Source organism: Phocoena sinus, chromosome 4 (assembly GCF_008692025.1).
Source record: "Phocoena sinus isolate mPhoSin1 chromosome 4, mPhoSin1.pri, whole genome shotgun sequence".
Lineage (NCBI taxonomy): Eukaryota > Metazoa > Chordata > Mammalia > Artiodactyla > Phocoenidae > Phocoena > Phocoena sinus.
The window spans coordinates 10034117-10059898 of record NC_045766.1 but is presented as its reverse complement, the minus strand read 5'-3'; the positions used below and the strand labels follow the sequence as shown (position 1 = coordinate 10059898).

At 40.2% G+C, this 25782-nt stretch overlaps 1 protein-coding gene across 2 annotated transcripts in view; it reads left to right on the top strand.

Annotated features, from left to right (window-relative positions):
- The window catches only part of OXNAD1 (oxidoreductase NAD binding domain containing 1), a 55434-nt gene extending 30467 nt beyond the window's left edge, over positions 1–24967 (top strand). For both annotated transcript variants that reach the window (XM_032630496.1, XM_032630497.1), the window contains 4 exons: positions 9041–9182; positions 22594–22836; positions 23583–23691; positions 24365–24967. In XM_032630496.1, coding sequence (XP_032486387.1) covers positions 9041–9182; positions 22594–22836; positions 23583–23691; positions 24365–24519 — 649 coding nt within the window. In that variant the 3' untranslated portion in view covers positions 24520–24967. The remainder of the gene's footprint in view (positions 1–9040; positions 9183–22593; positions 22837–23582; positions 23692–24364) is intronic.
- The last annotated feature ends 815 nt before the right edge of the window (positions 24968–25782 follow it).

Here is a 25782-nt window from a genome sequence, read left to right as displayed (position 1 = left end):
TAGTAATGTATTGTTTAACCTCCATGTGTTTGTGTTTTTTACGTTTTTTGCTCCTGTAATTGATTTCTAATCTCATAGCATTGTGGTCAGAAAAGATGCTTGATACGATTTCAGTTTTATTAAATTTACTGAGGCTTGGTTTGTGACCCAAGATGTGATCTATCCTGGAGAATGTTCTGTGTGCACTTGAGAAGAAAGTGTAATCTGCTGTTTTCGGTTGGAATGTCCTATAAATATCAAGTCTATCTGGTCTGTTGTGTCACTTAAAGCTTGTGTTTCCTTATTAATTTTCTGTTTGGATGATCTGTCCATTGGTGTAAGTGAGGTGTTAAAGTCGTGCCCCACTGTTATTGTGTTACTGTTGATTTCCTCTTTTACAGCTGTTAGCATTTGCCTTACGTATTGAGGTGCTCCTATGTTGGGTGCATATATATTTATAATCATTATAGCTTCTTATTGGATTGATCCCTTGATCATTATGTAGTGTCCTTTCTTGTCTCTTGTAACATTCTTTAAAGTCTGTTTTATCTGATATGAGTATTGCTACTCCAGTTTTCTTTTGATTTCCATTTGCATGTAATATCTTTTTCCATCCCCTCGCTTTCAGTCTGTATGTGTCCCTAGGTCTGAAGTGACTCTCTTGTAGACAGCATACATATGGAGGTTTTTTTTTGTATCCATTCAGCGAGCCTGTGTCTTTTTGTTGGAGCATTTAATCCATTCACATTTGAGGTGATTATCAATATGTATGTTCCTATTACTATTTTCTTAATTGTTTTGGGTTTGTTTTTGTAGATCCTTTTCTTTTGTGTTTCCCACTTAGAGAAGTTCCTTTAGCATTTGTTGTAGAGCTGGTTTGGTGGTGCTGAATTCTCTTAGCTTTTGCTTGTCTGTAAAGCTTTTGACTTCTCCATTGAATCTGAATGAGATCCTTGCCAGGTAGAATAATCTTGGTTGTAGGTTCTTCCCTTTCATCACTTTAAATATACCGTGCCACTCCCTTCTGGCTTGTAGAGTTTCTGCTGAGAGATCAGCTGTTAACCTCATGGGAGTTCCCTTGTATGTTATTTGACATTTTTTCCCTTGTTGCTTTTTTTAAAAAATAAATTTATTTATTCATTTATCTATTTATTTATTTATTTTGGGTTGCACTGCGTCTTCATTGCTGCATGCCGACTTACTCTAGTTGTGGTGAGCTGGGGTTCCTCTTCGTTGCGGTGCACAGGCTTCTCATTGCGCTGGCTTCTCTTGGGCTCTAGGCACTTGGGCTTCAGTAGTTGTGGCTCGCGGGCTCTAGAGTGCAGGCTCAGTAGCTGTGGCACACGAGCTTAGTTGCTCTGCAGCATGTGGGATCTTTCCAGACCAGGGCCTAAACCCACGTCCCCTGCATTGGCAGGCGGATTCTCAACCACTGCGCCAGCAGGGTAGCCCCTCCCTTGTTTCTTTTAATAATTTTTCTTTGTCTTTAATTTTTGTCAGTTTGATTACTATGTGTCTTGGCATGTCTGTCCTTGGTTTATCCTGCCTGTGACTCTCTGTGCTTCCCAGACTTGAGTGGCTATTTCCTTTCCCATGTTAGGAAAGTTTTTGTGTGTAATCTCTTCAAATATTTTCTCAGGTCCTTTCTCTCTCTCTTCTTCTTCTGGGACCCGTATAATGCGAATGTTGGTATGTTTAATGTTGTCCCAGAGGTGTCTTAGGCTCTTTTCATTTCTTTTCATTCTCTTTTCTTTATTCTGCTCTGTGGCAGTGAATTCCACCATTCTGTCTTCCAGGTCACTTATCCTTTTTTCTGCCTCAGTTATTCTATTGATTCCTTCTAGTGTATTTTTCATTTCAATTATTGTATTGTTCATCTCTGTTTGTTCTTTAATTCTTCTAGGTGTTTGTTCTTTAATTCTTCTAGGTCTTTGTTAAACGTTTCTTGCGTCTTCTTGATCTTTGCCTCCATTCTTTTTCCAAGGTCCTGGATCATCTTCACTGTCTTTATTCTGAATTCTCTTTCTGGAAGGTTTCCTATCTCCACTTCATTTAGTTGTTTTTCTGAGGTTTTATCTTGTTGCTTCATCTGGTACATCTCTGCGTTTTCATCTTGTCTATCTTTCTGTTAATGTAGTTTTCATTCCACAGGCTGCAGAATTGTAGTTCTTGCTTCTGCTGTCTGTCTTCTGGTGGATGAGGCTATCTAAGAGACTTGTGCGAACTTCCTGATGGGAGGGACTGGTGGTGGGTATAGCTGGGTGTTGCTCTGGTGGGTAGAGCTCAGTAAAACTTTAATCCGATTGTCTGCTGATGGGTGGGGTGGGGTTCCCTCCCTGTTGGTTGTTTGGCCTGAGGCAACCCAGCACTGGAGCCTACCTGGCTCTTTGGTGGGGCTAATGGTGAACTTTGGGAGGGCTCATGCCAAGGAGTACTTCCCAGAACTTCTTGAGTTTTCCAGATTGAAACAGAGCAGGTAGCTGTGGTCTGAGGACCTGACAACTCTGATTACGTTCTGCAGGAATGGCTGCTAATAGATTGCACTGCAGTTATCTAATGTGCTTCAGTTATGTGTTGCTGGGGGGTTGATCCATTTTTAAAAATCAGTCTTCTTTATGTCAAATGCAGAGTAAACACAGCAGTCTGAAACTGGTTGTTCTAATGAGGTATGTCACAGAGCTGCCCACCCTCTTGCCTGAATTCCTGTATCCCTCATAACTTGTCTGGGTTGAGTTGAACTATTTTGCTGAATTTATTATCAGGATCCCCCATGGGGCCCAGCCCATATCACACTCAGGACTCTGAGAGCTGGTCAGTACGCTGACAGGGTAACAGCCCAGCTGCCCCACTGTTCCTGCAAATGGCCTCACTGCGCTGGGATTCAAGTTGAATTGTAAATAAAGCAACTTGTATTTCCTTAGGAAAGGTGTGTTTGGGTGTCTGTTTCCTTTATTTAAATAAAGCATTCATTTCTAAATGAATTTCTGGCATGTCAGTCTTGGTTGTCTTTCTTAGGAGTCACTTGACTAATTTTGGCAGTCCATCTGGAAATGTGGTTTTGTTAGAAGGAGGATGTGTGATAATAGCAAATGTGATAATAGCAAGAGTTAGCAGTCTTGTGTTAATAGTTTGCCTTTGAATTTAGAACTAGAAAACAAGATGCTGATTGCAATAATTTGCGTTTGTGAAGCAATTTACTGCAATCTTTGCACATGTTCAGTGATACATATTAAGTGAATTTGGGCTGTTTTAGGGGGGAGGGCAGCATTTTTACCCTTCCAAACTAGTTTAGCAGTTGTTACATTGAAAAGTGCAAACTTTAATTGTAATGATCTATCTTTCCACATTTCCCTTCTGGGGAAGTGTTTGTGTCCTGTGCACACAATTATCTCCCTGCCTCCAACTCAGAGTTGTGCCAAGACTCTGACCCCAGCATCCTGATTAGAAAAAGCCTGTGCCTTCGTCACACTGCTGCTCCCCTGGCGTGCGTGTGAGTGTGTTGGCACTTGCAAACTGTAAGTTTGCAAACTGATACCTGATAAGAAAAATGTCATCCTTCCCTGGTGATATACATAGAAATAGGGTCTCCCTGTGAGCCTCAAGATAAAATCACTCAGGGTGGGTGTTACATACACCGTATCAGTGAATGGATTTGGTAATATCACCAGTGTTGGGTCTGTCCCCCTGGGAGGCTGTATCATAGCGTCACACGCCTTGTGCTCTGCAGACTGCCTGGCCCAAACGCTCGCTCTTCTACCTGCTGGCTCTGTGATATGGGCGGCTTCCTTCTTGCTCTGGGCTTTCGTTTCCATGTCTTTAAACAGGGAATAGTAATATTTTTGTGTCTTGGGGTATGTCAGGCAGAGTTTGTTTTGTTTTTTGTTGTAGCCAGTGTTTCACAGTCAGTTAGATCATCTGTGTTGGTGAGGCCCAAGGGACAGATTGTAACTCTTGGCTCCTCTGCCAGTTCCCCTGCAGTGAGGCTATTGTTGGAAGAGCAGCAGACCTGCGAGGAGTGGGTGAGTGCACAGCTCCACTCCCTGTGATGCTGCCCCTCGTGTACAGTCAGTGCGTGCTCCACATCTGGGCTGTGCACAGAACGCACCCAGGGGAGCAAGGCCCAGGCGTTTTTGGAGAGAGAAAGGTGTGTCTCTGACTTCGTACAAGATATCACAAGGTTTTATGCTTGCAAGTGACTGGGCTGTACTAAGAGGAGGAGGACACTGAGAAGAAAGTGATTAGAGGAGCAAGATTAGAGAAATAGGACTCTTCCTCCCCCCCACCCCCCCGCTGGCAGGGCACCTGTGCTGTAGACGTATATAGAGATGGCCTCACAGCCCTGACTCACAGGGCCACGCTGAGGAAGTGCTGCATTCCTTGGCATCTTTGTTCAGATGGTGTCCTCCTCCACTGCTTGTTTGATGAGCACTGTCTTTCAGGACTCCTCTGTGAAGTCCTTCCTAATTCCTCCACCCCTAGTGGAATTGACTACTTCTTCCTTGCCTCCCCTCCCCACGTCCCACCCCCCAAGCAAGTTTTTTTTTTTTTTTTAAGTAAAGCAGCGGCTTTATTATTTGCCCGAGAAAATCAGGATCACATATGTTGGAGCTAAGAAGAAACCTATACTAAGTACAGGTACTTCCAGACAGATCTCAAATGATGAGCGTTTTCTCTCTGCCAAGCAGAGTTTTTCATAGCCCCATAATCGTGTTTATTTGTTAATTTTCCTCCCACTTGGGAGTTTTTTGAGGGCAGGAACCAAGACATACTTGCATCTTTACCTGCAACACCAACCCCAGTGCCTGTTCATAGTGGGCAGATGCCGTCTGTCACGTTTGCCGAGTACGGTAGCTGATGGCTAAAGCATTGTCGTTCGGCTGTGGTTTGTGTGCCTGCTCTGTGCTGGGCCCTGGGGCAGGATGCGGCTGCCTGGTGTGTCACATTGGATGTGGATATGTGCGCTTCACTACAGAATTAGGTCTTTTCTCTCCGCTCTTCACGTACTCACTCATCTGGTTGCTGATCCTGTGGAAAGCATTTTTAAAGGGGTACATGTGCGCGCGCTTGTGTGTTTAAAACTTAATTCTTTCTTGGAAAGATGTTTTATTAAATACGTATTGTACATATTTTCTTAAGTCCATTCAGATGAGGTTCTTCTGTAGCATTTCATGAAGGAGTCCTTTTAAAGGCAAAGGGTTTCCAGAGTTACTAGAGAAGAGGGACACCTGAGAGAAAGGTCTTTATCAACATCAAGCAGCAGAGGGTGCTATAGTTCAGGAGATAAAGCAGCAACAGTAGCTCAGAGATTAATTTTTTTAAACACAGAAGCTATGGAGATGCCATTTACCTCTTCTCTGAAAGCATATAGCAACTGTGTTAATAAATGTTAGCTATAGTCTTTTAAAATTTGTATCTTGTCTGAAATGGAAGGGGAATTAGAATATTCATGGGAAAGAAGGAAGTGAATAAATGCGAAAACAGCCTGGGGACCTTTTCTGGAGCACTTCCAGTACAGAACTGGTTTTCTAAGACTATAAAAAAATGACCAGATATCTAAGGCCAGAGATGAGAAGAGAACATCTTTTAAGGCCATACATAGATCAAATCAGGAGAGAACATCAAGTGCTTTTCGTGTAAGCCTGCTGGTAGGGAAGCAACTGGAGGGAAATGATACTATTGCTTTTTTTTAATACTGTCGCTCTTTGATGGCTGAGAAACAGCTATATTAGGTATTTGAGTTTTCTGGACATGGAGATGAGAATTTCCTGTGGTCCCAGTTTCTAAAAAGTTTCCCTTTCCTTGGTATGTGACTAGATTTGTTGCATTTCCTAGAATCACCCCCCCAGCCCCCCCGCCAAAAAACAGTTTCTGTGGCATAGAATTCAGTTCAGTAGAAGAACTCACAAGAGTTCTCGACTACAGGAGAATGGTTAGAAGAGAAGAAGGAAAATGAGACTCTTGGAACTTAGGAGCCCGCATCAGCCTGTTTAGTTTTTCAAATGCCAGTGAGAGAGTGTTTGTTGCCATTTTTTCCCCCACACTTTTTAAAAACTTTTATTGAGATATACTTTACATATCATAAAATTCACTCATTTAAAGTGTACAATTCAATGATTTCTAGTATATTCACAGAACTGTACAGTGATCAATCAGCCCAGACAAATTTTAGAACGTTCTCATCATCCCAGAAAAAAACTCTGCACTAATTATCATTCAGTCCCCATCCTCACCCTCTTAGGCAACCACTGTTCTACTTTCTGTCTTTGCAGATTTGCCTCTTCTGGACATTTAATATCAATAGAAATATATAATACGTGATCTTTTTTTGTGACTGGTTTCTTTAACTTAACATAATTTTGTTGTTCATCGATGTGGTGGCATGTGATCAGTGTTTAATTCCGTCGTGTGGATGTACCACATTTTGTTTATGCCTTCATCAGTTGATGAATGTTTAGATTATTTTGAAACTTTTAGACTATTATCAATAATGCTGCTGTGAACATTCATGTACATGCTTTTGAGTGGACATATATATTTTTTTCTCTTCGGTATATACCTAGGAGTGGAATTGCTGGTCACATATGTTTAACATTTTCAGGCACTGCCAAATTGTTTTCTAAAGTGGCAAGACCATTTTACATTCCCATCAGCGATGTGTAAGGGTTCTGATTTCTCTGATCCTTGATATTGTCTTTTTGATTAGCCATCCATCCTAGTGAGTGTGAAGTGATAGCCCATTGTGATTTTGATTTGCCTTTCCCTAATAACTAATGATGTTGAGGATTTTTCATGTACTTATTAACCATTTGTATATCTTCTTTGGAGAAACGTTTGTACAAATCCTTTGCCCATTTTTTACTTGAGTTGTCTTTTTATTACTGACTTGTTAAGAGTTCTTTATATAATGTGTATCCAAGTCCCTTATTAGATACATGATTTGAAAATATTTTCTCCCATTCTGAGGGTCATCTTTTTCTTGATGGTATCATTTGTGGCACAAAGTTTTTCATTGTATGCAGTCTAGTTTCTCCATTTTTCCTTTGACCTTTGTGTTTTAGTGTCATTTCTAAGTATCTGTTGCTATGAAGAGTTACTCCTGTGTAAGTCTTCTAAGAGTTTATAATTTTAGCTTTTATATTTAAGTCTGTGATCTGAGTTAATGTTTGTATATGGTGTGAGGTAGGGGTCCAACTTTATTCTTTTTGTGTGGCTATTCAGTAGTCCCAGCACCACTTGTTGTTTGTTTTAATTGAAGTATAGTTGATTTACAATGTTGTGTTAGTTTCAGGTGTACAGCAAAGTGATTCAGTTATTTATATGTGTGTGTGTGTGTGTGTATACACACACACACACACACACACACACATATATATATTTATATATATATATATTCTTTTTCAGGTTCTTTTCCCTTATAGATTACTACAAAACCAGCACGACTTGTTGAAAACACTATTCTTTTGCCATTGAATTGTGTTGGTATTGTTGTTGAAAATCAGTTGACCATAAATCTAAGAGTTTATTTCTGGATTCTCAGTTCTTTGCCATTGATATATATGCCTGTCCTTACACCAGTACACAGTGTCCTCATTACTGTAGATTTATAATAAGTTTTGAAATCAGAAGGTATGAATCCTCCAAATTTATTCTTCGGTGATTCTGGGTTCCTTGAATTTCATATCAGTTTTATGATCAACTTGTCAGTTTCTGCAAAGAAACCAGCTAGGGTTTGATAGGTATTGTGTAGAATCTGTAGATCACTTTGGGCACTAATGCCATCTTAACAGTGTTAGGTCTTCTAGTCCATGAGCATGAGAAGCCTTTCTGTTTATTTAGATCTTCTTTGATTTTTTTCAACAATGTTTTGTAGTTTTCAGTGTACAAATCTTAAACTTCTTTTAAAGATTATTCCCAGTTATTATTTTATTCTATTATAAATAGAATTATTTTTCTTAATTTCACATTTAGATTGTTCATTGCTAGTGTGTAGAAGTAAAATTGGTTTTTATTACTGATTTTAAATCCTGCAGCCTTATTTGAACTTGTTTATTAGTCTAATATATTTATAGTAAATTCCTTGGAATTTTCTATATACAATATTAAGTCATCTGCAACTTCTTTCCCTCCAATCTGGATACCTTTTATTTCATTTTCTTGCTTAATTGCTTTGGCTAGAACCTTTAGTACAATGTTGAGTAGAAGTGGTCAGAGCAGACATCTTTGTCTTGCTTCTGTTCTTAGTGGGGAAGTTTTTGGCCTTTCAAGGTTAAATATGATGTTGGCTGTAGATATTTTATAGTTGCCTTTATCATGTTGAGGAAGTTCACATTTATTCCTGGTTTGTTGAGTATTTTTATTATGTAAGGGTATTGAATTTTGTCAGATGCCATTTTTGCATCTATTGAGATGATCCCATGGGTTTGTCCTTTATTCTGTTAAGTGGGTTTATTTCATTGGATTGATTTTCACATGTTAAACCAATCTTGTATTCCTGGGGTTTTTGCATCTATATTCACAAGGGATGTTGATCTGTAGTTCCTTTTCTTGTGATAGCTTTGTCTGGTTTTGGTATCAGGGTAACTGACCTCATAGGATAAGTTGGGAAGTGTTCTTTTCTGGGTTTTTTGGAAGTATTTGTGAAAGATTAGCATTAATTCTTCATTAAATGTTTGATAGAGTTCACCAGTGCTGCCATCTGGACCTATTCTTTTCTGGTGGGAATTTTTAAAATTACTAATTCAATCCATTTACTTATTATGGGTCTGTTCAGATTTTCAGTTTCTTCTTGAGTCCAGTTAGGTAATTTGTGTCTTTCAAGGAATGTGTCCATTTCATCTGAGTTAGCTAATTTTTTATCTTATTCATAGAATTCCTTTATAATCTTTTTTTTTTTTTTTTTTTTTTTGGTGAGGTTGGTGATAATGTCCCATCATTCATTCTTGATTTTAGTAATTTTATTTGTTTCTCCTTTTTTCTTAGTCTAGTTTGTCAGTTTTGTTTGCCTTACTACCCACTTTTAAAATTGCTTCAACAATAGTCATTTACTTGCCTTTCCTTTTAGGGTTGACTTCTTTATCCCAGGAGTCTCTGTGGTTGGTGGGTTCTCAATATGCTCCAGCCCCAGACTGCTAGAACAAGAGAGAATGATAGAATTGGCAGTGAAATACACAAACCACCCTCCTGCTCTCTGGATTCACAATCAGGTGAGCAAACCTGTGTTTAAACTGGGAGATCTGGGATCTCTGTCTCCCACAGAATTTGTGTTCAGCTCTCTTAACCCACCTAAGAAACCTAGGCTTTCATGAAAAGGGTAGAAGCTCACAAAGAGCTCCCCTCCATCCAGAATTCAGACTATAGGAAGGTTAAAGAAGCAGAACCTTTTTGATGCACTAAGGATGATGCAAAGATACTTTGGGGTCTTGAAATACCTTTTGGGTCACCAAACAGTATTCAGTTGAATGCTGCTTTAGGATTAAAACATTTTTACTTCATATGTACGTTTTTGGAAATTGGCTCTGTGTGTGCCTTGTAATTGGTAAATCTATAAATCAGATTATTTTGTCCTGACCATCTTAAATGAAGAGAATTAAGCTAATCATTCTCTCATTATTTGGAGAGGAAACAATCTCTGATTACGTACTTCTCGTGCCCAGTTGAGCACTGCTAAATCTGTGGTGCCACTGCCTCTCCATTTCAGTTTCTGGAGAGCTCTTCACATGTAATTTTGAGGAGGAGTCCACATTTGCTGCTAATAATTCATGGTTGATCATGGACCTCAACACAACCCTATGCTGCTGTTCATTACCTACTAGAACTCTGATAACAAAGAGTGAGCTAAGAACAGATCAGTTATTTGTCTTCTTAGTTTTTGACCTTTATCTTTTTTTTAACTGCCATCCCCTTCACTTCTAGAGTGTGCCTTCTATATTTACCAACAACCTCCATCCCGTCTCAGGCACCTGCTTATCCCCTTTACCAAAAAGGAATGTGCTATATTGCAAATATTGTAGATACAAATAAACTGATTTTAAAATTTATATGGAAGAGCAAAGGAACTAGGGTAGCAAAAACAGTTTTGAAAAAGAAGACTAACAGGGGAGGAATCACATTACTCAAATTTAAGATTAAAATAAAGCTACAGTAATAAAAACAGTGTGGTATTGGTGAAGGGATAGACATATAGATCAATGGAACAGATTAAAGAGTTCAGTAGACCGGCACACATACGGCCTTTTGATTTTTGACAGAGGTGCTAAAGAAATTCAATGGAGAAAGGATAACCTTTTCAACAAACAGTGCTGGAATAGTTGTCTATCCATATGCAGAAAAAAGGAACATTGACTTAAATCTCATACTTTATATTCAGAGTTAACTCAAAATATATTGTGGGTCTAAGTAAAGGTTTTAGAAGAAAACACTGGATACATTCTGAACATCAGGGTAGGCAGATAGTTCTTAGACATGACACCAAAAGCAAGATTCCTAAGAGGAAAGATTTATATATCGGACTTAATCAAAATTCAAATTTTTTTTCTGCAAAATACACTATAACAGAATTTTCAAAAAGAAGCCACAGCCTAGGAGAAAGTATTTGCAAATTAGATATCCAACAAAGGACTCATATCCAGAATATATAAAGAACTTGCAAAAGGCAGCAAAAATAAAACAAACATAATTTTTAAATGGGCAAAGGATTGAACAGATGCTTCCCTAAAAAGGACATAAGGATGGCAAATAAGCAATGAAATAATGGTCAGCATCATTAACCATTAGGGAAATGCAGATTAAAACCATATATAGTGGGATACCTCTACAGACCTATTAGAATGACTAAAATTTAAGATATCGACAATACCAAGTGCTGCCAATGATGTGGAGAAACTGGAACTCTTATATTGCTTATATTGTTAGAAGGAAAGCAAGATACTACAGCCATCCTGGAAAATATTTTGGCAGTTCCATATGAAACTAAATATACACTTACCATAATACCCAGCAGTACCACTCCTGGGTATTCATCCTAGAGAAACAAAAGAATTGTCCATATAAAAACCTGTACATGAATGTTTATAGTGGTTCTATTCATAATTGTCAAAAACTAGAAACAACCAAAACATCCCTCAGCAGGTGAATGGATAAACTGTGATATCAATACATTCATACAGTATACAGGCAGACCTTGTTTTACTGCGCCTTACTTTACTGCACTTTGCAAATAATTGTGTTCTTTTACTAATTGAATGTTTGTGGCAACCCTGCCTTGTCAGATGATAGTTAGCATTTTTTTTAACAATAAAGATTTTCTTTATATGAAGAAATTTTTTAAATTAAAGTATAGTTGGGCTTCCCTGGTGGCGCAGTGGTTGAGAGTCCACCTGCCGATGCAGGGGACACGGGTTCATGCCCCAGTCCGGGAACATCCCACATGTCGTGGAGCGGCTGGGCCCGTGAGCCATGGCCACTGAGCCTGCGCGTACGGAGCCTGTGCTCTGCAACGGGAGAGGCCACAACAGTGAGAGGCCCACATACCGCAAAAAAAAAAAAAAAAAAGTATAGTTAATGTACAATGTTATGTTAGTTTCAGATGTACAACAAAGTGACTCAGCTATACATATATATGTATGTGTGTGTATGTGTATATATATATATATATATACATACATACATATATATATTCTTTTTCAGATTCTTTCCCATTATAGGTTATTACAAGATATTGAATATAGTTTCCTGTAGTATATAGTAGGTCCTTGTTGTTTATCTGTCTTATATATAGCAGTAGTATATGTATGTTAATCCCAAACTCTTAATTTATCCCTTCCCCAGCTTTCCCCTTTGGTGGCCGTAATTTTGTTTTCTATGCCTGTGAGTCTATTTCTGTTTTGTAAATAAGTTTTTTTGTATTATTTTTTTAGATTCCACATACAAGTGATATATGATATTTGTCTTTGTCTTGTTTACTTCACTTAGTATGATAATCTCTAAGTCTATCCATGTAGCTTCAAATGGCATTATTTCATTCTTTTTTATGGCTGAGTATTATTCCATCATATATATATACCACATCTTCTTTATCCATTCATCTGTTGATGGACATAAGGTTGTTTCCATGTCTTGGCTATTGTGAATAGGTCTGCTATGAACTTTGCGGTGCATGTATCTTTTCAAATTAGAGTTTTTCTCTGGATATATGCCCAGGAGTGGGATTGATGGATCATATACTAAGTCTGTTTTTAGTTTTTTAAGGAACCTCCATACTGTTCTTTATAGTGGCTGCACCAATTTACCTTTCTACCAACAGTTTGGAAGGTTGCCTTTCCCCACACCCTGTCCACCATTTATTTGTAGATTTTTTGATGATGGCCATTCTGACTGGAGTGAGGTGGTACCTCATAGTCGTTTTGATTTGCATTCTCTAATAACTAACGACATTGAGTATCATTTCATATGCCTTTTGGCCATCTGTATGTCTTCTTTGGAGAAATGTCTGTTTAGGTCTTCTACCTATTTTTTAATTGGGTTTTTTTTTTATATTAAGCTGTATGAGCTGTTTGTATATTTTGGGCGTTAATCCCTTGTTGGTAGCATTGTTTGCAAATATTTTCTCCCAGTCCATAGGTTGTCTTTTCGTTTTGTTTATGGTTTCCTTTGTTGTGCAAAAGCTTTTAAGTTTAATTAGGTCCCATTTGTTTATTTTTGTTTTTATTTCCATTACTCTAGGAGATGGATCCAAAAAAAAAATTGCTGAAATTTATGTCAAAGAGTGTCTTGCCTGTGTTTTTCTCTAGGAGTTTAATAGTATCTGGTCTTAACATTTAGGTCTTTAATCCACTTTGAGTTTGTTTTTCTATATGATGTTAGAGAATGTTCTAATTTTATTCTTTTACATGTAGCTGTCCAGTTTTCCCCGTACCACTTAGTGAAGAGACTGTCTTTTCTCCATTGTCTATTCTTGCCTCCTTTGTCATAGATTAATTGACCATAAGTGTGTGGGTTTATTTCTGGGCTTTCTGTCCTGTTCCATTGATCTGTCTTGTGCCAGTACTGTACTGTTTTGATTACTGTAGCTTTGTAGTATAAAGTATTTTTTAATTAAGGTATGTACATGTTTTTTAGACATAATGCTACTGTACACTTAATAGACTAAAGTATAATGTAAACATAACTTTTATATGCATTATAAATATAACTATTATAGGCACAGCAACCAAACAATGGCTGTGACTCACTTAATTGTAGTACTCGCTTTATTGCTGTGTTCTGGAATCCAACCTGCAGTATCTCCCAGGCCCACCTGTATTTGTAATTAAGCAGTAAAAACAGATCAACTGTTGATGCACAACACAACTCAGGTGAATCTCAGGGGTGTTACGCTGAATGAAAAAAGCCAGTCTCAAAGGTCCCATACATCTCATTTATGCCACAATCTGGAAGGCAGAAATACAGTGATGGAAACGTGGTTGACAAGGGATAGGGTGGGGAAGGGTGTGAGCAGAAAGGGATAGCATAGGGGAGTTTTGGGGGGGTGATGGAACTGTTCAGTATCAATTTTTGTGCTACACTTCTCTATGTTTGTGTTAAAATTCATAGAAGTGTACAAAAACAAAAAACTGTTACCGTAAAGATAATGTAAAAAATAAAAGATTTCTAAATCTACAGCAGCATAAAAAAATATTCTTCCTATGGTTTACATGTCAGGTTGTATCTGTTTACACACATTTCTAGCTGCTTGCCTTAGCATTTCCATTGTAAATGTATCCTGTCACATTTCTACCCTGCGACCTTCTGAGTCCTTCCTTTGGTGTGGCCTCGGCTATCTCATTCCTTTTTATATTCTCTTTGGATTTTCCTCCATCACTATCTCCAGGTTGCATCCTGAGTTGTTAGAGTATGCCCTGAGGGTGGGACCAGCAAGGTGTCCATGTGCCCCGAGCTCAGTGCTAAAAGGAGCTTAGCCATCTGGGCTCCTAGTGCCATGTGCCCCCTCCAGTTGTTGGCCGCCTACGTGACCTGGACCTGTTCCTGGTCCATAGCTTCCTGCTTGGTTTCATGGCTCATTGGCATTTCAGTGGAGGAACTTATTCCAAGAGGCTGTAGAAAATCTCCAAGTGGCATTGCTTGAGTGCACATCCTAATTGTATTGCCTGCTCCACTCTGCCCAGTGGGAGTTGCAAACAGCCTTTATGAAGTCAGATTTTTTTTGGAACCATTCTCAGGTGTCTGTTTTCCTCCTGAGGATTCGTCTTATTAAGCTATTAGAGTGGACAATAGAGGCACGTGAGTGTCTCGGTGGCAGCAGGCTGCTGTGTTGGGACATCGAATAAAGTGCCATAAACGTCTTCCTTTATTTTCTCTGCTTTGGCTCAAGCTCCTGGTAGGGTAAAGGGTTGTAGACAGCTATTGTGTGCTGGGCGCCAGTTGCAGTGGAAAAGTTGTTTATTTCAAAAGTAGAAAATCTATATCCAAATTAGATACATTGCCATGTAATTGAAGGTAATGTCCCTTTACTCGCTTCCATTTTATACTCTACAGCACTTTGAGTCTCGTGTTCATGCTACCCTGGCAGTTTTTATTGATCAACAAAAGACAAAGGTGGCTTTTGATTCTTTCCAGATGCTAGCAAATTAGGAGATAGATCTACTGAAGATTATTTTGTCACTAAGGAGACGACAGGCTTCTTGATTATTATCTTTCTCTGGAACATATTTTCTTGACAACTTAAGGGTTGAAAATGCTCTGGTTTCTAAAAACAGTAACCTAAAGGTTTTGTTTGGTGTCATTACTAAGCACTCTGAAGGTGACCATTGGAGGGAATTATTTCTGTCTTGTTTCTTAGTCTCTTTTACTCTTAGATTCTTAGAGATAAAGAGAAATGTACAGGCAAGAAGGAGAGGAGGGGAGAGAGATTAACTCTGCTGTCATCATTAGACAGAGCCTCCACAGATTTCTGTTTTCAAGACTGGAAAGGGAAGAGCATTTTAAAGCACTTTGGAAGACAGTGTAGCAATTCCTAGATTTTAGTTATTCCTAAAAGAATGCACCCTTGCTGCTAATTTCTTCTGTCAAAAATGAAAACCCATGTACCATCCTTCATGTAAAAATCTCCTGCATCTTTAAAATAGTTCAGATGGGGTTTTTTTCCCCCTCAGAGAAAGGATTTCCATTCATTTAACAGTTCTTGACCAAAAAGGACCTGTTCTGTGAATTCACATAATTTTCATTTTTTCTTAGATTTTCTCTAAGTTTAGTTCCTTAAGTTGTAGAGCCCCAAATTAAATTCATATCAAAAAGTACTTACTGTGCCCCTGTCAGGCAAGACACCAGGTGAGTGCTCAGGGTTGGTCTTCAGAAAGTGCCTGAACTGAGGGAGTCTACTCAGTTGACTTGTGTCAAGAATGCTCCTAGTATAAATGATTTCTTTATTCCTAAGTTCTGTTTTTTGGTGACAGGGAAGAAGGAAGCAGGCACCCCCTATGTTTTTTCTTCTGTGACAGCCACATGACCAAAATACCCTCCATGTAGTGCTTGCTGCCAGCAGGGGTTCCCCCACAGTGTCATGCAATGCCCACCATGGCCCTGGGGGGTGAGCAGGACGGGGGCTGGAACCCATTTTCCAGGTGTGGCAGCAGAGGCTGAGAGGAGCGAAGGGACTTGCTGGATTTCATAGGGGCTGTGATTAAAAGTTAGCTTTCTGACTCCTAGATCAGTGTGTTTTTATCCAAATTAAGGGTTCTCAACACTGCTGGATCCAATGCCCCCTTTCATTTCTGAAATGAAATTCAAAGTTAGTATATACATAGGTACATACATTAAATAAATACATTTAAAATATAACACAATTCTCTAAATATAATACAAAGGAGAAATAAAGGAAAGTGATCCATAATCAAAGACTGTATTTCAGTGTATAAATGGTGAGACATGTCTAAACTAGAAGGTAGAATGAGGTAGGCAGGTTGCTGTTCCCCAGTGTAGGATCACCGGGAATACACGTATACAGATGCAGGTGGTGCAGGTGTTTCCTGGCAACAGAATGACCACACATACGTGCTGTACACTGGGATGTGGTTCTCCAGAATAGTGAACATGTTTGGTAAATTTCTGGACACAACAACATACAATCTACATGGCAGTGACCTTCTGGAAGATTCAGACCACGTTAGATCCAGGCAAACAATACTTTGACTTGTTTTTGTTTCTGGGTGTTTTTTTTTTTTTTTTTTTTTTTTTGGCAGTATGTGGGCCGCTCACTGTTGTGGCCTCTCCCATTGCAGAGCACAGGCTCCGGATGTGCAGGCTCAGTGGCCATGGCTCACGGGCCCAGCCGCTCCGTGGCATGTGGGATCTTCCCGGACCGGGGCACGAACCCGTGTCCCCTGCATCGGCAGGCGGACTCTCAACCACTGTGCCACCAGGGAAGCCCTCTGTTTTTGTTTTTTATACAGCAGGTTCTTATTAGTTATCCATTTTGTATGGATATACACGTCAGTGTATACATGTCAATCCCAATCTCCCAATTCATCACACCACCACCCCCCAGCCCCGCTGCTTTCCCCCCTTGGTGTCCATATGTTTGTTCTCTACATGTGTGTCTCAATTTCTGCCCTGCAAACTGGTTCATCTGTACCATCTTTCTAGGTTCCACATATATGCGTTAATATGCTATATTTGTTTTTCTCTTTCTGACTTACTTCACTCTGTATGACAGTCTCTAGATCTTACCATGTCTCTACAAATGACCCAGTTTTGTTCCTTTTTATGGCTGAGTAATATTCCATCGTATACATGTACCACATCTTCTTTATACGTTTGTCTGTCGATGGACATTTAGGTTGCTTCCATGTCCTGGCTATTGTAAATAGTGCTGCAGTGAACATTGGGGTACATGTGTCTTTTTGAATTATGGTTTTCTCTGGGTATATGCCCAGTAGTGGGATTGCTGGGTCATATGGTAATTCTAATTTTAGTTTTTTAAGGAACCTCCATACAGCCATAGTGGCTGTATCAATTTACATTCCCACCAACAGTGCAAGAGGGTTCCCTTTTCTCCACACCCTCTCCAGCATTTGTTCTTTGTAGATTTTCTCATGATGCCCATTCTAACTGGTGTGAGGTGATACCTCATTGTAGTTTTGATTTGCATTTCTCTAACAATTAGTGATGTTGAGCAGCTTTTCATGTGCTTCTTGGCCATCTGTATGTCTTCTTTGGAGAAATGTCTATTTAGGTCTTCTGCCGATTTTTTGATTCGGTCGTTCGTTTTTTTTAATATTGAGCTGCATGAGCTGTTTATATATTTTGGAGATTAATCCTGTGTCTGTTGATTTGTTTGCAAATATTTTCTCCCATTCTGAGGGTTGTCTTTTAGTCTTGTTTGTAGTTTCCTTTGCTTTGCAAAAGCCTTTAAGTTTCATTAGGTCCCATTTGTTTATTTTTGTTTTTATTTCGATTACTCTAGGAGGTGGATCAAAAAAGATCTTGCTATGATTTATGTCATAGAATGTTCTTCCTGTGTTTTCCTCTAAGTTTTATAGTGTATGGTCTTACATTTAGGTCTCTAATCCATTTTGAGTTTATTTTTGTGTATGGTGTTAGGGAGTGTTCTAATTTCATTCTTCTACATGTAGCTGTCCAGTTTTCCCAGCACCACTTATTGAAGAGAGTGTTTTTTCTCTTGTATATCCTTGTCTCCTTTGTCATAGATTAGTTGACCATAGGTGCATGGGTATATCTCTGGGCTTTCTATCCTGTTCCATTGATCTATGTTTCTGTTTTTGTGCCAGTACCATATTGTCTTGATTACTGTAGCTTTGTAGTATAGTCTATAGCCAGGGAGTCTGATTCCTCCAGCTCCGTTTTTTTCCCTCAAGACTCTTTGGCTATTCGGGGTCTTTTGTGTCTCCATACAAATGTTAAGATTTTTTCTAGTTTTATAAAAACATGCCATTGGTAATTTGATAGGGATTGCATTGAATCTGTAGGTTGCTTGGGAAGTATAGTCATTTTCACAATATTTATTCTTCCAATCCAAGAACATGGTATATCTCTCCATCTGTTGGTGTCATCTTTAATTTCTTTCATCAGTGTCTTGTAGTTTTCTGCATACAGGTCTTTTGTCTCCCTAGGTAGGTTTATTCCTAGGTATTTTATTCTTTGTGTTGCAGTGGTAAATGGGAGTGTTTCCTTAATTTCTCTTTCAGATGTTTCATCATTTATGTATAGGAATGCCAGAGATTTCTGTGCATTAATTTTGTATCCTGCAACTATGTTGAATAGTAGCAGTGAGAGTGGATATCTTTGTCTTGTTCCTGATCTTAGAAGAAATGCTTTCAGTTTTTCGCCATTGAGAATGATGTTTGCTGTGGGCTTGTTGTATATGGCCTTTATTATGTTGAGGAAGGTTCCCTCTATGCCTACTTTCTGGAGAGTTTTTATCATAAATGGGTGTTGAATTTGGTCAAAAGCTTTTTCTGCATCTATTGAGATAATCGTATGGTTTTTATTCTTCAGTTTGTTAATATGGTGTATCACATTGATTGATTTGTGTATACTGAAGAATCCTTGCATCCCTGGGATAAATCCCACTTGATCATGGTGTATGATCCTTTTAATGTGTTGTTGGATTCTGTTTGCTAGTATTTTGTTGAGGATTTTTGCATCTATATTCATCAGTGATATAGGTGTGTAATTTTCTGTTTTTGTAGTGTCTTTGGTTTGGTTTTGTTTTTTTGCGGTACGCGGGCCTCTCACTGTTGTGGCCTCTCCCGTTGTAGGGCACAGGCTCCGGATGTGCAGGCTCAGCGGCCACGGCTCATGGGCCCAGCCGCTCTGCGGCATGTGGGATCCTCCTGGACCGGGGCACGAACCCGTGTCCCCTGCATCGGCAGGCGTACTCTCAATCACTGCGCCACCAGGGAAGCCCGTATCTTTGGTTTTGGTAACAGAGTGATGGTGGTCTTATAGAATGAGTTTGGGAGTGTTCCTTCCTCTGCAGTGTTTTGGAAGAGTTTGAGAAGGATGGGTGTTAGCTCTTCTCTAAATGTTTGGTAGAATTCACCTGTGAAGCCATCTGGTCCTGGATTTTTGTTTGTTGGAAGATTTTTAATCACAGTTTCAATTTCATTACTTGTGATTGGTCTGCTTATATTTTCTATTTCTTCCTGGTTCAGTCTTGGAAGCTTATACCTTTCTAAGAATTTGTCCATTTCTTCCAAGTTGTCCTAAAATTTTATTGGCATAGAGTTGCTTGTAGTAGTCTCTTAGGATGCTTTGTATTTTTGCAGTGTCTGTTCTAACTTCTCCTTTTTCATTTCTAATTTTATTGATTTGAGTCCTCTCCCTCTTTTTCTTGATGGGTCTGGCTAATGGTTTATCAATTTTGTTTATCTTCTCAAAGAACCAGCTTTTAGTTTTATTGACTTTTGCTGTTGTTTTCTTTGTTTCTATTTCATTTATTTCTGCTCTGATCTTTTTGATTTCTTTCCTTCTACTAACTTTGGGTTTTGTTTGTTCTTCTTTCTCTAGTTCTTTTAAGTGTAAGGTTAGATTGTTTATTTGAGATTTTTCTTGTTGCTTGAGGTAGGCTTGTATTGCTATAAATTTAACCTCTTAGAAATGCTTTTGCTGCATCCCATAGGTTTTGGATCATTCTGTTTTCATTGTCATTTGTCTCTAGGTATTTTTTTGATTTCCTCTTTGATTTCTTCAGTGATCTCTTGGTTATTTAGTAATGTATTGTTTAGCCTGCATATGTTTGTGGTTTTTACCGTTTTTTTCCCTGTAATTTCTAATCTCATAGCATTGTGGTCAGAAAAGATGCTTGATATGATTTCAGTATTTTTAAATTTACTAAGACTTGATTTGTGACCCAAGATGTGACCTGTCCTGGAGAATGTACCGTGCGCACTTGAGAAGAAAGTGTAATCTGCTGTTTTTGCATTGAATGTCCTATAAATACCAAATCTGTCTGGTCTTTTGTGTCATTTAAAGCTTGTGTTTCCTTATTAATTTTCTGTTTGGATGATCTGTCCATTGGTGTAAGTGAGGTGTTAAAGTATTATTGTGTTACTGTCGATTTCCTCTTTTATAGCTGTTAGCAGTTGCCTTATGTATTGAGGTGCTCCTATGTTGGGTGCATATATATTTATAATTGTTACATTTCTTCTTGGATTGATCCCTTGATCGTTATGTAGTGTCTTTCCTTGTCTCTTGTAATGTTCTTTATTTTAAAGTCTATTTTACCTGATAGGAGTATTGCTACTCCAGCTTTCTTTTGATTTCCATTTGCATGGAATATCTTTTTCCATCCCCTCACTTTCAGTCTGTATGTGTCCCTAGGTCTGAAGTGGGTCTCTTGTAGACAGCATATATATATGGGTCTTGTTTTTGTATCCATTCAGCAAGCCTGTGTCTTTTGGTTGGAGCATTTAATCCATTCATGTTTAAGGTAATTATGACCATTTCCTTAATTGTTTTGGGTTTGTTTTTGTGGGTCCTTTTCTCCTCTCGTGCTTCCCTGTTAGAGAAGTTTCTTTAGCATTTGTTGTAGAGCTGGTTTGGTGGTGCGGAATTCTCTTAGCTTTTGCTTGTCTGTAAAGCTTTTGATTTCTCCATTGAATCTGAATGAGATCCTTGCCGGGTAGAGTAATCTTGGTTGTAGGTTCTTCCCTTTCATCACTTTATATATGTCATGCCACTACCTTCTGGCTTGTAGAGTTTCTGCTGAGAAATCAGCTGTTAACCTTATGGGAGTTTCCTTGTCTGTTATTTGTCATTTTTCCCTTGCTGCTTTCACTGATTTTTCTTTGTCTTTTAATTTTTGCCAATTTGATTACTGTGTGTCTCGGCATGTTTCTCCTTGGGTTTATCATGTATGGGACTCTCTGCACTTCCGGGACTTGGGTGGCTATTTCCTTTCCCATGTTAGGGAAGTTTTCGACTATCATCTCTTCAAATATTTTCTTGGGTCCTTTCTGTCTTCTCCTTCTGAGACCCCTGTAAAGCGAATGTTGTTGTGTTTAACGTTGTCCCAGAGGTCTCTTAGGCTGTCTTCATTTCTTTTCATTCTTTTATCTTTATTCTCTTCCACAGCAGTGAGTTCCACCATTGTGTCTTCCAGGTCACTTATCCGTTCTTCTGCCTCAGTTATTCTGCTATTGATTCCTTCTAGTGTAGTTTTCATTTCAGTTATTGTATTGTTAATCTCTGTTTGTTTGTTCTTTAGTTCTTCTAGGTCTTTGTTAAACATTTCTTGCATCTTCTCTATCTTTGCCTCCATTCTTTTTCTGAGGTCCTGAATCATCTTTACCATCATTATTCTGAATTCTCTTTCTGGAATGTTGCCTATCTCCACTTCATTTAGTTGTTTTTCTGGGGTTTTATCTTGTTCCTTCATCTGGTACATAGCCCTCTGCCTTTTCATCATGTCTTTCTTTCTGTCAATGGTGGTTTTTGTTCCACAGGCTGCAGGATTGTGGTTCTTCTTGCTTCTGCTGTCTGCCCTGTGGTCGAGTTTTTTTGTAAAATGATTTAGGGTCTAGTCTCAGATCGTTCCAAACCAGTTTTCACCTGCATGTACGTCCCATGGATCTTTTAGAAGTCTGTGCAGGGCAGCCCTGTGCATCACAGAGACTGGTGTGCCGCCACACCAGCTCTCTGACTTAAAAGCCCTCATTTGCCTCATTTGCTGATTTCTGTGCTGTAAATACTCCCACAGTTGCTGGCATCAAACTACCAGTAGAAACTGGCCCACACAATTCCTGCAGATTTAACCATCTGCTTAGTAGGAGCCAGCTTCTGGGCACCACTAACTTCACAGGACATCTGGTGTCTCTGGCCCTGCCCTCTAAATGCCAGTTGGATTCCCCAAGTCATCATGACCTGAAAAAAGTGTCACCACAGATTTCCAAAACACCTCCTTCAGGGGCAGTACCGCCCCCATGGAGAACCAGTGCATTCAGCTCTGATGGTATCTCTGGTGTAAGTGACCTCACCCAGTTGTAGCTGCTTTACCTGGGTGGGTGTGATTGGTACTCAACCCCTAGGCTGGAACCTCTGGCTGCCTGTTCGGCTCCAGGGAGAAGCTGACAGCACTGAGCAGGACCACAGTGCTGGCCTCAGCCTGTGGAGCAGCCTGGCTGTTCCCTGCTGGTGGCCACGAGGAAGCCTGGGGACCCACACTTCTCAGCCCTGATGAGCCCAGGGTAGCCCCATCCCGCCTCTCAGCTCCAAGGCTTTAATCAGAGCACAGGCGCACAGCTCAGAAAAGGACACTCATACGTCAGGGCTGTCCCCTGGGCCCAGTGCCTCTCTGCACAACCCAGTTAGTTCAGCACCTGAGAAGTTAACAAATGGCAGGATTCCTGAAGCGAGCCTCCGTTTCTCTACACCAGAGTGGCTGTGCAGCCTGCATCATGAAGGTGGAGGAGCACATGGCCTGTATAAGGCACAGGTGGGATCAGTTCACGGCCCTGCGAGAACTGAGAGCAAGCTGTAAAAATGGCCCTAAAATGTGACCAGAATATAGGAGGTGGATGCACTCTGCTTTCCGAAGGAAGAACATGGTTTAAGACCTTTGCTACACAGCATTAAAGGCTCGTTTCTCTCCCCCCTCAGTGTACACTGGACTCGGAAGTGGCCATGAGAGTGGGTGGAGAGTTCTTCTTTGACCCTCAGCCTGCAGATGCCTCTAGAAACCTTGTGTTGATTGCGGGAGGAGTTGGAATTAACCCTCTGCTTTCCATCCTGCGGCATGCAGCAGACCTCCACAGAGAACGGGCGAACAAGGGACGTGGGTATGAGATTGGAACAATCAGACTGTTCTACAGCGCAAAAAACACCAGTGAGCTCCTGTTCAAGGTAAGGGAGGAGTGTGTGTCCCATAGCTTGCTGTGAGCAGACTCGCATCATGGTATTAGTGTCCACGGACCTTTCTTGTCTCTATTCCGTCTTCTCTGCAATAGTTCAGAAGCTGGAAAGGCTGAATCATGTTCAAATGAGGCCCAGGACAATTTAAAAAGCTAGTGCTGTGGAGGCTCCCAGTGCAGTGACAGGAGAGGGCAGGGCTGGGGGCTTGAATCAGGAGGTGGATGAGCAGGAAAGTCACCATGGCGCTGGGGTTCCCCAGAGAGTCACGAGGACTACGGGTGGGCTCAGATGGCACAGGAGTAGGTAAGACCCAGCTGGGTATGTGAAACTCCCAGCGGTTGCATCTGTGGAAACTAAGTCCATTTGACAGGAGAAGCGTTTCACTCTGGGTTGCTTTGCAGCTGCAAGGATGAACAAAAGAACAGAAACAGTTAAAAGACACAACTGTGGTCAGTGAAACTGCTGCTTAATTGCCCACGCCTGAGAAAAAGGAAAAAGAAAAAACTCCCGGAGAGTTAGTAATATGCTTGTTAGCATATTCAGATTTCAATTAAAGCCAAATAGCCCTCTGTACTCTGAATGCTCTGGTCTGCTCGGCTGCAAACAATATCTCTCTAAGTAGAGAGTGGAGGGGCAGACGTGTGTGGAATGGCTGTGGAGGTTCAGTGTCCCTGGGGGTGCACATCTGTTTTGATTTTTTTTAATTGTAGTGTGACCAAATATGTTTGACATTCCAGAAAAATATCCTTGATTTAGTAAATGAATTTCCTGAGAAGATTGCATGCAGTTTGCATGTTACAAAACAGACTACACAAATCAGTGCAGAACTCAAGCCGTACATCACGGGTGAGTCCCCTAAAGATGTTTTGACTGTATCCACACCGTTATTTTGTGGATGTGCCAGTTGGTTGAGTGTAGATGCTTTATTGCTGGGAGTTGCTGGCTGGGAATGTCACTACTTGGGGAATCGAGAGATGATTCATCATGGAAAAATACAGAGAGGTTAGTTGGATTTACTTATTATATACAGATCTCCTGCTGCCCATATTAAAATTTATTTTCTGCATTTTTTAGGGGACCTTTGCGTCATCGCCGTAGTATGCATACAAAGAATTATACTCCGGCTTTGACTGAATCAATTCCATTTGCCATTAATAGTAATTTAAATTTCTTGTGGTTTCCCCTCCCTGGGAGGAGTTCTCACAAAGCAGTTTATTTACTTTGCTGAAGGCAGTTTTGAATCTCTCCCAGAGATCAGTATGCTCCCTGGCCCTGTCTGGTGAGTGCATTATGATCAGCTGCCCTCATTGCTTGCCGTGGATTCAGGAAACCTGGAGACGCGCTCTCTGCTTGGGTCCGGCCAGGACACCAGCAGGAGCCAGCATGCTGATGACTCAGGACGTGACCCACTGAGCTTAGTTACTGAAAATAAACACTGTTGCCGAGTTGTGGTTAGTCCTTCCTCTTTTCAGTACAGACACATCTGGCTTAAATTGGTGTTTATTCTGTTTTTTGGTAGAAGGAAGAATAACGGAGAAGGAGATAGGATATCATATTTCAAGAGAGACCTTGTTCTACATTTGTGGCCCACCTCCCATGACAGACTTCTTCTCCAAGGAACTGGAGAGCAGCCACGTTCCCAAAGAGCACATCTACTTTGAGAAGTGGTGGTAGGGGGCAGGCGCAGGTGCAGAAGGGTGGGATGGAGGTCCACGAGGACAGGGACACTCTGTGTCCACACTCTGTGATTCGTGGTGGATGAATTTACCTCTACCCAGTCTTAGTTTTTAAGGCTGTGAACTCAGTGACCGGTTGGAGAAACAAGAAAAACCAGCTGACAGACTTAAATGATAAACTTGTTGCAAAAACTTCATTGATTAAACTGACTTTCACTACGTTGACTTTCTTTTATGAATAACTGCTTGATTATCTCATGATGTATCTTGAATTGGTCAATAGGGATTTTCTTTCCCCTTAAGGGAAAAAAAGACATAGACTTTTATTCAGTCATATGAAAATATGGTTTTGTGTGTGAAATGTAGGCTATCTTTAAATTATTTGATAACAACCTATATATCTTATGTTGAATAAATTTAAACATAATTTCATTTGAAATGCTTTATATTTAATGTCTTAGGGACTTCCTTGGTGGCACAGTGGTTAAGAATCCGCCTGTCAATGCAGGGGACACGGGTTCAAGCCCTGGTCCGGGAAGATCCCACATGCCATGGAGCAACTAAGCCCACGTGCCACAACTCCTGAGCCTGCGTGCCACAGCTGCTGAAGCGTGTGCGCCTAGAGCCCATGCTCTGCAACAAGGGAAACCACTGCAGTGAGAAACCTGCGCAGCGCAACGAAGAGTAGCCCCTGCTTGCTTCAACTAGAGAAAGCCCACGTGCAGCAACAAAGACCCAACGCAGCCAAAAATAAATAAATAAAAATTTAATGTTTTAGTTTACCTTATTGTTGCCTGCAGCCTTGCTTCTTCAGAAGTTGGATTTGGAAATAGAAAATTATTAGGAAAACTGCTTTATGGAATTGAACATCCAGCATATTTGCTTCATGTTAATAAACAACCTCAGTATGTATCCTAATTGTTAGTTTCTTCTCAGATGAAAGCTTTCCTGGGGTCTGTGTCTTTGGCCACCTGCCTCAGTGCTACACGTGGGAGGCGGCTTCTTGTTTGGGACAAAGGCAAGGATGACTGCCGTGTTCCCTGTTGAATCTGCCTTTAGTGGCTCGGCTGGCTGGCTATAGAAATGTGCTTAGGATTGATTAGGGGGTACAGAGCCAATTCCAAACCCTGTTCCTCTGCCTTTTATTTCATTCTTTTGCCAAAGTTGTTCCTGGCACGGCAGCTTCTCACATACCTGTTGAGTGACTAAAAGAAAGCAACTACCGTTTAATCCCTTGCTAAGCCTGGGGTTGGGAGGTGGT